At 55.9% G+C, this 12,417-nt stretch overlaps 1 protein-coding gene across 1 annotated transcript; it reads right to left on the bottom strand.

Annotated features, from left to right (window-relative positions):
- Positions 1 to 11,502: 11,502 nt before the first annotated feature.
- CHGG_03230 (uncharacterized protein) lies at positions 11,503 to 12,213 on the bottom strand (the record flags this gene model as incomplete). Its single annotated transcript, XM_001229745.1, has 1 exon — positions 11,503 to 12,213. The coding sequence occupies one exon, from the start codon at positions 12,211 to 12,213 to the stop codon at positions 11,503 to 11,505; it is 711 nt and encodes a 236-aa protein (XP_001229746.1).
- Positions 12,214 to 12,417: the final 204 nt, after the last annotated feature.

The raw sequence follows: 12,417 nt of genomic DNA, 5'->3' as shown, positions 1-12,417 counted from the left end.
TCCCCTGTAACATAGACTCTGGCTGCCGAGTCCGCTTTCTCGAATGACAAGAGACCGGGTCCCATGATCCGCAGTGGCTTTTTAACACATTGTTTGGACACATAGCAGGCAGGTGTGAATAGGAAAAAATGATCTTTTTGCGCTCTCCCTTTGGGGGGGTGGGGGGGGGGTAGGTGGGGAGATAAAAGGGTCAACATACCTCGGAGAGAAGGATTGCATTCTTGGGACGCGCGGCGAGGGTGACGGAGGGGAGGGCCAGGGTGAGGAGGGCGAGGATGGAGGAGGTTACTGCGTTGAGGCGCATGTTGACCAAGGCCCGCGGGCAGTGTTAATGTGTCGTGTGTGCGATGGTGGGTTGATCTTTTGGTCGAGGTGGTTGTTGGGGTTGATTTCAGGAGTGGTGTGTTGTTGAGTATCTTCAGAGTCGGCGACTGCTGATGAAGAAACGGGACCTGGCCTCGAGGGGCGAACAGGTCGCAAATACCGAGTTGCAGATGAATGCGGCTTTGTTGCCGCGTGAAGCTACCCTCGCCTCAAGGCTGGGTCACATCAAGAATATTATGCTGCTTTTTTCGTGAAATCCGGTCAATATACTAAATTATGCCTGGTTGCGCGGCGTGTTGAGTCGCCTAGGATGTGGCTCAGGGGTTTGTTTACTTTCCAGAACCCCGATGTTCTGCACCTGTCACGACCATTCTTCAACAACAGTTGGATATGCTTAAGACGCCGTAAGATTGTGGACTCCCCATGGATAATTTAATGGTCTGCTGCAATTCTAGGCCCAGTTATATCGAATTAGATGGTATGGGTGACGACTACTAGGTTACTACCAAATTGCGAAACGACAATCTCGCGACGCCCAACAATGATGTAGAATGCTGGAGAAGTTAGGGCTGGTCTAGGCGGGCTTTCAACAATTCTACACGCTCGCAACCCACAAAAAAGGGCGGTATTTCAGAAGTCGAAAGTCATGGATAATGGGATGCATCCCAATCCTCCCCTGAGCTAGCCGATGCCCAAGTTTCACATCTAGGGGTTTAACAAGATTATAACTATCTTGGACTTGCAATCAAGCCGGACCTTGACAGGGAATCCATACCTTCGTCACAAGTATATAGCCAAGTAAAAACCACTAAGTCCTTGACTCACCCTCCGCTCGGTCCACACTTCGAGCTCTTCAACAAGAGTCTGCAGTCAGGCAACCTCCTTTCAGCGACCCAAAGCCTCTCAAAATTATGTCCTGTTTTCACTCTAAGATGAGCTATGCGATCTCGACATCTCGTCATAGGCCATGCTATCACGGCCGAGTCCATTTCATTTGGAAACCGAGCCCTTGGCTAACTCCAACTATCACCAGCATATATTTACGGCTCCATGGAGCGTATCGATGTTGACTGGACCATATAAAAAATATACGCCGTTCGATATATTACAGACATGAAACATACGGCCCATATATACCTTGCAAGATAAAGAATCATCTTTTGTCAACAGCAACATACTTGTTTTGGTCAACGGATCACCTCTAAAAAGATTTAAAACTACTACCACAGCCCGTAGTAGGAGTAAGAACGGATGTCACTAACAGCAAATACAACCTCTTCATGTTATGTATCACCATGTCACCAGTTATCAATCGCCGTAGGATCGGCTAACAGTTGGACATCGCAGGAGAAGGATGGATAAAACTCGACCGAATTAAAAGCTCAAGCTCGCGATTATCTTCTTGCAGCTCCTCAATGGACGCCAGGACATGCCTTACATCGCTCTAGATTATACTGGGGAAAAGTAAATGACTTCTTATCCCACGAGTATTGAATTCAATGTAACCAATGCCGGGACTGAAGTGGACAGCTTCAAGATCTTTCCTAAACCCACAACATGGCCAGCAAGGCCTGCCCCACAACGTACGGACGTACGGTACAGTTCAAGTTCAACGCTCAACCCCAAGTTTTACCTTTCGACTCATGGGACATGGGAGTCCCTTCTAGGATAACCTACAAGAGTCTGTAGCATCATGCGTACGCGCTCTCATCTTGGGATATGACAACCAAGACACCACCAACGATGCGAAAAGCATAGTTAGATATGCAGAACATGCACCTCTTTCCTCTCGAGGGAGCCATTAACTACCATCCTCATTATCTAATGGCTAGAACCAAGACAGCTGTCATGTGCAAAAAGCACAGAGATGAATGACGCCAGAGAACAACCAAGCCCGACGTGGCGGGAACCAACCAACTTTGAAGCTACCTAGTGAAGGAATGCCCAGTTTACACTAAAGTTCCACGCCCTTCTTGGGCCCTTCCTGGCTTATCCGGGAGCAAGCGAAGAACGGTCGTAAACACGTCGGTCTGTACCAGCCACCGTTTCACCTCTCAGCCGAGCAGGCATCCCGTGTGCTCTCCTTGACCCAGGTATGTACATACACGCCCACGCGTCCATCCGGCCACCGGCAATCATACAACCCCCTTCAAACGATTCACAACGAACACTTGTCCCTACAATCACGGCTAGGCCGACCAGCTTCTGATTCAAGGATACGGACGATGACCAAGAATGTCGTGCATTTGGACTCATACCTACTCCCAGCATTGTGACCGAAATACCCACACACGGCTGCCGCCGCCATGGCAGGTGGCGTATTCTTTTCGTCCATTAAGGATGTGATATAGGGGTATAGCTGGTCTGGGTAAAAGGCACCCGGCGCGCTTCATTCATCAATTCCATGTCTCACCTTGTTTTGGGCCCAGCTGACAACTAACACAGTCGGGGCCATAGCATCAAGCTCGATGTTAACTCCCCTCCTATAGCAGCCCGGGCTAGCATTGGGCGGACCAACACGAGACAGGTAGGACCTTGGACCTCTGTATGCAATAGCGCCGTGGCCGGGTTTACTCCTCTTGTGTTCCAGGCTGGCCGCAGTCTGACACGCCCGTCGAGAAGTTTGATAAGGGAGGAGATCAGCCAGACAATCATGTCCGATGCCTGGAAAAAACAACCGGCCATGCGTGCGAGAAAAAAGGGAGACGCCACATGGGTCGGTCGGAGGGCATCGCGTCGAACTGGCCGATATCAACCACCCCACGGTAAACGATGGCATCCAGATAATCGATGATCAAACCCACGACCCCGTCGCTGCCCGCCAGCGAGGCACTATCCAGGAAATAAGGATAGCCGAGCAAGACGGCTCGGTATTTCATTCACAGTGACCTTGATTTCCGGCGGTTAGCAGAAAACCTGAGGCTCATGAGACAGCAGCGGCACGGGGAGAAATGGAGCCTCTTCATCATCCCAAACACGGCGGCTTTTCCCGGCCCGTTGCTCAGCCAAAAGCCCGCAGGCGCCAAGTGTCCAGGGTGTATTCTGCCAGTGCCCTGGAGACCTGCGGCGGTACGCCAAAAAGCAGCTTTGGAATTCCCGAGACAGTCGTACATACTCCCGGCCGGGGAACCACGTCAGAGAAGGACGGCCGTTTTTCTCTCTCCCGGCTGATCATTCATCTGGAAGCTGTCGATGTGGGCTCGCCAATAGGGAGCCGACGAGTGCATCAGGCTGCTGCTGTAGCTGCACTAGCAGACTTTCCGGGTAAGGATCGAACAAAGCTATATGCGGCAATTAGTGAGAGCAATAATTGCCCAGGCGTGCCCTCGAAAGAATGTGGCGGTACTCCAGTGGGCTCCGGTCACGGGGTCGCTGGAGAGGGAGTGTGTGTGTCAGTTCGTAGGAATAGCGGCGTGCCGAGGAGTCCCTTCCTTGGTGCGGGAGTACAATGGCAACATTCGTAACGTTGCAGATCCTATTCTTCAGCACGGAAAGGGCCTTTCATGAATGAATAGAGTCTCCAGGCGGCTGGAAAGGTAATCAGGGTCGTTCCCGGTTGCGAAGCCGACAAATATGACAAGTGTGTGAGCTGGCCTGGAACAACTCCCGCGGCCGGCCCGCGGGGTAGTTGTAGCGAGGCTTCACTCTTTCCCGGAACTTGGGGGAGCTCATATTAAGCAGCTGGAATGACGATCCGGTCATTGGTTTTGTTCGGAAGACCCGATATGAAGCCGAAAAGGCATTCCGTAGCCGGCCAGGATAGGCAAGCGTATATGAAGTGACAGCCGAATCTGGAGAGGGTAGATTTTACCCGGATTTTCACTCTCGTCTATCGGCCCCCCCTGGTCTTGTCTCACTATCGGATGATGGGATCGCAATCGAAAAGAGGGATGGGCGCAAGAAAGATGTGGTGGTGGTCAGGTTTCTGCCACCCAGGGGATCGATCAGCTCCAGAAAAGAGAGTTAGCTGGCAAGAGACCATCTGATGTCTTGAACTGATCGGCAGCCGGCCACGAGATCGCGTGATCGTCGTGGGATGGGTCGAAGAAGGTGGGAGGGGACGATACTCCGAGCTCAAACAGGACGGGTTCTTAGCTGTCAACCCGTGCTTGTATGCCGTGGGAGCGTGACTTCGGTGCTGACAGCGTGGCTCCGTGATCTTCACTCGCAGATTTCGAGAAGGCTCGTCAGATTAATTATCCGTGGCCGGATATTGGTCGACAAGCGGGGGGAACCATTCCTTGGTGATTGGGTCCGGGGTAGAATTAGCCGCAGTTTCAAGTCTCTTGGACATGCGGGAGGGTAGTATTCTGCAGCGCAACATCTCGGCTCTTGTTTGTCCATTTCCGGAAGTCGATTTGTCGATGATTTTATGAGGTGTGTAACGACCGGGGCGTGATCGAACAGCGACAACGAAAACATGCTAATGAGGTTCCGAGAGATACATGGGACGTATTTTTCTCTTTCTTTCGAAACACCACCGCCTTCTCAACGGCTGAGCAGCCCGTTGACACCGGCCCGCGCTTTATCAGAACGAAGGCAAGTTGATAACGTCGAGCAGCCGAGTGACGATTTGACGATTTGACGGTGGGAGTGCATGAAAACGGATTGGGCAGGTAACCATCTCCCCGATACGCTGACGGCCCTTCCAAGGCAGAATAACAGATGCCGAGTTGGGAACTAAGAAGGTGGGTGCGGGTTGGAATCAACGGAACTGGGGAGATGGTTGCCCTGGAGTGTTGGGCTGGACGGCATCATCCGCGGATGTCTCTTGAGAGATGGACTTTCCTGGAAACTCCTGCAACTACCGGCGGTGGCCAGCCGCGGGAGATATGCGGGCTGACGCGGCAGCGAGAAAGCGACAGTAAGGCGAACGAGGTTGGCTGAATCGCCAACCACCGGCCAAGGACCACGTCTTCCCGACCGCGATTTGCGGGCGCTTGGGGTAGTATTGCATTTGACGCGGGGAAGCCGTCCCAACTCGTGGGCTGCGAGAATGTTCGAGCGCACGGCTGGCAATAAAGCAGTCAATGCATAGAATAGTCAAACCGAGGGACGACCAGTCAGCCTGCCTTTTGCGTGCCAAGTACCTTTCCAAATGGCTAAGTCGTGTTGGTTTGGAAGGAGGGGGGGGTGGTCTCCAAGGTGTGGATCGTGAGTTGCCAGCCAGGTCTTGATATCGAGCCCTGCATATATCCTTTACCCGAAACCAACGCTAGACCCGTGCGTGGAGCACCATTGTAGACGGTGTCCGGGTCCTTGGAGACATCTGCGGCGCCAAGCGACAGGCCACCAACCATTCGGACATTTTCCCCTCGATTCGGCATCTCGGCTTTGCCTTTCAAAGCTTGTCCCCCATCCTAACTTCCAACAACGGCCACTCGGACCTAGGATTACAGTTGATGGCTGCAAAACGGGCCACCAAGACCAAAAAGGGTTTGCCTCCAGGTAATAGATGATTCCCGTGTTGTGTGTGTGGTTGGGCATATGGCATTCAAAGAACGTAGTGGCTTTCGAATGTCAGCAGTTGGGCACTGGTTCCCGCAGCATAAGTCGGAGGAAGAAAGCGCAGGCGCTTTGGCCGCTGGGGGTGTATAACTGCACTCTTTGAACGATATGCACCACCGCCTCGGTCAGCCTTGGTAAGCTGCAAGCCTCCCCCAGCGAACAGCCTCGGGACCGACACGAAGGATAGCGATATGATGCCGTTCATTGTTGAACGCACAGAACACACTCGAGCGGCTGGATTTGTCAACTTTGGGGGCGACGATGGCACTGGAGGTTGAATTTTGCGTGTTTCGTCGGTCCCGTGGTTGCTTATGAGATGATTATGAGGTCGTTGGGGCGCCGAGCATGACTCGATCCCGTGCCGTGTCTATTCAGAGTGGGCGGTTGGGGCTCACGGGCTCTAACTGGGCCGGCGTTCGTTGGTCGGGGAACCCAGTTTGCCTATACGTCTTGGCGGCATTCAACCCTAGGCTGATCGAGAGGAGGTATAGGCGAGCGAACACCGTCTCGCGAGGGGTTCGTTTATGCAGCCATCCACTGGTTCCTCTTGGGGTGCCACGCGTTGGGGAAAAGCGGCGTCTATTGCGGCGGTCCGTCGTGGTCTAGAAAAGCAGTGGCATTGATATTGGATTCGACGTTGGACGCAGCCAAGGATGCCGAGTGAGCTTGGTACGATAATCAACAACCGCCGTGACCCTACTTGTGCTTGAGGCTACGTGGTGTGTGGCGGTTCGAAACAGACACCAACTCGTCTTAGGGCCCGGTGGTTCCTCAGCGCCCTGCCGAAGACTTGCGTAAGAAAATGACCATACAGGCCAAGGTTATCTAGTTATCGTCCCGTCAAAAGTTGAGGTGGTAAGGACGTTGGTTTACCTGCTCGAATTTGGTGTGTCGTTTCATTCTCGGTCTCTTGTGACTTTGCCAAGGCGTCACGAATGCGAGCCAGAGTCGTGGCCCAAGCACCTCAGGCGCTCAGCTCGGGGTGAGCCAGCCAAGCTGGGCCAAGACGGAGAACGCCAAGTTCTCGCCGGTTGCCGAGTCCCCACTTGGACGGGACGATCATGCTCCACTGGGAACCTCTTCCCGAAAGAAGCATAGCCGCATTGATGTCGGTTCAATTTCTGACGAACATATTGACCGCAGGACTCCATTCCGCCCTACCACCCTTTCACGCTCTACGAGTACTCGAGTCATCAGCGCGTTACGGCCTGGCCCTCAGCACCGAGGTTGGCCCTAGGAGGTCGCAACGAGAGATCAGACGAGGTCGGTTCACCGCCTCGCCAGCATGAACGGGAGCAAAGGGTACGACCAGCTGGACTGGAAGCACGGGATAGCGGAACTGCCTCCGGTAGTGTTCGAAGCCTAAATCCTGCTAACTGTTCCCCAGTGGTGGTATTCGTGCACCACAGCGGCCCTTGCGGGTCCACGACGGCTGCACGACGTGAGAAGCAGGTTGCCCATTGTTGTCTGTGTGCCAGGCTCGCGGCTGGGCGATGTCCTGTGGTGTTTGTCGATTTGTCTTCCTACTAGCGGCCATGGCGGCCATGCGGAGAGCAGGCCAAATGCCGACAAGCTTCTCGAAACGAGCCAGCACGTCTTGCGGATTAGCCTCACAGTTTAAGCGGCATTCAACCTCTTCCCCGCCATCCCCCATGGGCACCGAGAGGGAAACCGGGAATCAGGGTCACATCCGTCCAACCACGGGTGCTGGCGAACCATGTCTTGCCGTGTCAGACCAGGACCCTTGGCGGCACTCACACGCCATTGTTTCATTGGCGCCTCTGCAAATCCTCTGTAACGTCGAGTCTGCTGGTTCGCCGCGGTGGAGCGTCCCACAGCAGACGCAAATTCCTTTTTAACATCGAGGTCCGTTTGTGACGCGTTCTTGGTCTGGACTCGATGATGTAGGCCCCATGCTTGAGCCAGTTCCAACGAGATTCCTTACTTCTTGAGTCGTTTCGGTGATGAGAGACGGCAGTTGTTGTCGATGCACAAAGGCGGCGCACAAGTCAACCTCTTTCTCAAAGCAAACCCCTCCCCGCCTCCCCACTGGCTTTGCGGAGGCGGAACACAGAAAAGAAGCCGCGAGTGTTGGGCCGTGTCTGAGTTAGCCGCGGGGGCGTGGCCGGCGTCAACGATCAGCAATCGGAACGCCATTTCGGACGACCGTTGCGAGGCTTAGTGTCAAAAGCAATTCCAGGGGTGGTTGTTTGCTTGCCTGCCCGGGAATATCTGCCCGGGACTCCTGCAAGATGGAGGATCGAGGCGAAGTTAAGTCAGGAAATCGCCGACTGACCACGCGATGGCGTCAAGGTGGCTTGAGACGTGACTCTTGGTCCGCGCACGCCAGGCTGGCCAGACCGGGTACGCCTCCTTTTTCCATTGCTCCTCCGTCGAGGAGTCGGCTCTCCGCGGTTGATTGCCCGAGTTGATTGGACTCCGGTTCTTCATGATGACTTTGATGAGCTGCAGCCACCTTCGTGTGCAATGTCCACAGGTAAGCCGGCAGGTATGTACAGGTAGTCCGCCTGATGCAAACACCAGCCAATCTATCCCCAGACGCAAGATGTTTATTTGTTGATAAAACCGACCGCTGGAGGCTTGGCTAACCGAAAAATGTTAAATGACCTCGAGGGGCGCTAAGGCCGAAGGAAGTCACTCGAGGTTCGCGGAAAATGATGAGTGTCACAGAAAGTCAGAGGGGGACGGCACGGTTATTTTCAAGCGGAGCAAGACAATTCAAAAAGTGAGAGAAGGTTTTGGTTGAACAGAGGGGACCAAACAACGGGCTTCTTTGGGGGTTCTTGGGGTTCCGCTCAGGCTTCCTAACGCCAATAGGGAACGCGCTGTGACTGCCGTAACCGGGGGTTGGGGTACCCGCCCTGCCGCCCACCCACACCTCCCATGGAACACAACGTCCCTTCGCTGTGGAGGCGGGGATTCCTCCCTCAGACGGAAGGAACTGTAAAAATTCGGTCTGCCCTGTGGTTGCTTGCCGTGCTTGCCAGTGCTTGCCAGTGCCAACCACTCCAAAGGGCTGTCAATGACAATGGCAGAATGACAGTGGCAGCCTGTACGTACTGTACCTGCCCAGTCAGGCAGGACCCGCCCCGTGGAAGCGCTGCCTCCGTTGAACCTGGAAATTGATGATTTTTGTGGGCGAGATCGGCCACGCAACAATCCAAGATCATCGCTTTTGCACCCCACTCCGTTCGTTGCAGCCAACAAGCTTATTCTCTTGAATGCCGGGTTTGTGGAATAATTCGGCTATGTCTGAGGCGAGCTGCGCGATGACATCCTGAACTGGAGGAAACCGCGCACCCGGCCCGTGGACTCATGCACTCGCGCGGTTCAGCGACCGAAGATGGCCTGTTGAGTTTCACTTTGTCGAGGGTTGCTGGATCTCGAGTTCAGCCGGTTCGCGGTTTCGCGGTTCATCGTCAACGCCGTGGCTGCCTGCCATGCCTTGCGCTCCCACAATCACCGGCGCACAGCGCACAGCACAAAGGTCTCGCCTCCATGTGGCATTCTGGCGCGCCCCAAGTCGAGGTCCTGGGTTGCTGCAACGGCTGCGACTTGGCATATCTGAGCGAACTGGAAGCTGATTCGTACCCCGGTCGGTTTGACTTTTTGACAAGCCCGTGAACCACTCTTGCTCCCCCCTGCTCTGCCGCTACCAGACGCCGTGTGGTCGTGGTGAGTTGGCGGGGGTCGCATCGGACAAGAACGATGCCGCCTGGCTGGTCCTGGCTCCCCAGAAGTACCGGACCCGGCTGCCTTGGTTGCGTATGCAAATGAGGTGGGTTAGACGGAGGTACTGTGGATGTAGTGTATGTCCATGCCTACACAGCGACATGGACATCTCCCAAGCCGGGCCATCAGCCATCCCCAGGTGCGCATAGCTTAAACCCTAGCCGTTATGGGTCTTCCTCGGTTTCTTTCCAGGCCGTTCGAAAGAGCACATCACCTTCCATGCCCAGAAGTCGTGGGTTTGGTAAGTCGGCCCTCGAGTGATGCGCCCCCGGGAACTCAAGCCACGGCACTTCCGTCTGGGGCCCCGGCCCCGGCCCTGACCATGACCCGTTGACCCGCCTGGTTGACTGCCATGATCAGCCCCTGAGATCCCTGCCGAGCAATCTGCAGAGACTGATCCCGTCCAGTCAGGAAAGCGAGCAATACTTAAAAGAACTGGTTGGCTCCTCCGCCCTGGTGGGCAGCAGGATGCGGATACGGTCCCTTGATATTAACGCCATCCCCCCCCCCCCCCAATCTCCCATCATGGCCCACCAGCCCGGCTTTGCCATATTGTTCTGACACATCCCGACCGAGTGCAACCCAAGGCATCTTACTCGCCTCCTCGCCCGCTGCACCGTTTCCCCAGACTTGTCGGAGACGCCCCGCCGGACCCGTCTATCAAGAGCCGGGCCTTGGCAGCTCCTGAGCGCTCCTGAGCGGTTGATAAACAGCCAACGCCCTGCAGAATCCTCGACATTGTGTAGCAACACGAGATCGGATCTATTGCTTGGCCCCTTCTTCTAAGCCACCCAGGACCATCGCATCACACACCTCCCGCAGGTCTCACAATAACAAAAAAAAGTCTCGGGCCCTTCCACAGTGGTGGCAAGAGACGATCATCGACCTCTACACCAAAGCACGCGTGACACAGCTTCCCGACGGTGGCGGTTAAGCATACTCGTGCCGGACTCGACGTGGCTTCCCGCAGCTGCATGAAACGACTGTTCAGTTCTCCATAGCCGCGGAGCAAGTCTCAGTTCCACCAGCATCGGAACAATCGCCGTTGGCGATCCGGACCAGGGATCCAACCTAGGTAGCTTCTGCCCGGAGCTGCGCCGCCTAGACGAGACCTTCCCGCTGTTCGTGTCCCGCGGTGAGACACTCTCGCGTCCGGCCCAGGACCCGGCTGCCGGATTCGTGCCTGTGCTGCTGGAAGTCGCCGCCCTTTCTGTAAGGCTGCCCGGCTCTGGTTAAACCGACGGCCGGTTTCAAGCAACACAGGCTGACCAGGATTGCGGAGGACAGAGCCACGCCTGCCTGTCGTCTGTAGACTGCCCCCCAAATGTCTGCAGCGGTCGACTTTGCTCATCACAACTTTGGCCGCCGTACCCACTTGGATGGTATGGCTCAACATCATAACTATCACGAGCCATACGCTCCTGGGAACGGGCACTATGGCCAAGAACAGCCGTTTCAGCAGCCCTCCCAACCAAGGCAGCTCCCGCGGCTGCCCCCCATGTCCACCATGATTCCACCAGCAGCATCAAATCCTTCTCCTGTGCTTTCCAACAACGGCCGCGACGGCCCGTATCATGGCGGACGATCTAGCTACTACTCCGACTACGCGACCCCTTCGCCGGTTGGACAGACACCACCCCAATTTCCCATCCCAAACAGCGACCCTCACCCAATGTCGAAGCGGGCGGTGGACATTCGGCACTCCCCGAGCCTCTCGTCAGCAGCTAGCGATAGGTCAAACGAAGAAATGGCCCAGGAGTTGCGCCTGAGGCATATGGGCAACTTACACGACCCCCACAGCCAAGGCCCAGTGCCACGCCAGCCCATCCACTACCCATCACCGCGGTCAAGGGGAGGCTCCCTCCAGCACGACATGTCTCTTCCGCCAGTACTAGCCAAAGCCCCCTCGGCCACCTCCTATTCCTCCCCATCCATAATACCCAGCGGCCGCCTCCCGGCTCCACAACTGCCGCGTAGCCCACCGAGCACGCAGCCATCCACCCTCACCGCGGCAAGAACCCAAATTCCATGAGCATATTCCAACCTCCTCACCGGGGGCAGCAACAATAGCAACAACAATCCACACCACCACCACCACCACCACCCACCACCACCATCACCAACAGCAGCACCCCCAACGGGCAGCAGCTCCCACCACCACCACTCACACCCGGCACCACCGCCCGCGCCCCCACGCACCCCCACCTCCGAACACCGCATCACCGTCCGCCAACAACCCTCCGCCGCCCGCAGCTGCGGCTTCGGCGAGCGCGACCGGCGCGTGATCGACCCGCCGCCCATCGTGCAACTGACCATCCACGACGCGACCCTCAGCAAGGACGAGGTGGCGCGGCGCCTGCGCCACCAGTTCTCGGTCGTGCACTGCAGCATCTGGGACGAGAAGGGCCAGAAGGACATGAGCAGCATGCCGGAGGATTTCCGGCAGCAGCGGCGGCTGATGGGCACGCTGGTGGCCAGTCCGTTTGTGGGGCTGGACGAGAAGGGCGAGGAGGGCTGTTTTTTCTGTTTTCCCGACTTGAGCTGCCGCACGCCGGGGGTGTTTCGGCTGAAGTTTGCGTTGGTGGTGCTGGACCCGGCGAGGATGTGCACCGGGGACCGGTCGGCCATCGTGGCGACGGCGATGAGTGACAGTTTTCAGGTGTATAATGCGAAGGATTTTCCGGGGATGCAGGCGAGCACGTTGTTGACGAAGCGGTTGAAGGAGCAGGGGTGTTTGATTAGTATTAAGAAGGGGAATGAGAAGAGGGAGGTGGGTGGGCGGGGGGAGGAGGATGAGGCTGATGAGGATGGGGAGGGGAGGATGGCGGTGAG

The sequence above is a fragment of the Chaetomium globosum genome, genomic scaffold, assembly GCF_000143365.1.
Source record: "Chaetomium globosum CBS 148.51 scaffold_2 genomic scaffold, whole genome shotgun sequence".
In the NCBI taxonomy this organism is placed as follows: domain Eukaryota; kingdom Fungi; phylum Ascomycota; class Sordariomycetes; order Sordariales; family Chaetomiaceae; genus Chaetomium; species Chaetomium globosum.
Note: the sequence above shows the minus strand (reverse complement) of the source record. Positions and strands in the feature narration are given on the sequence as shown.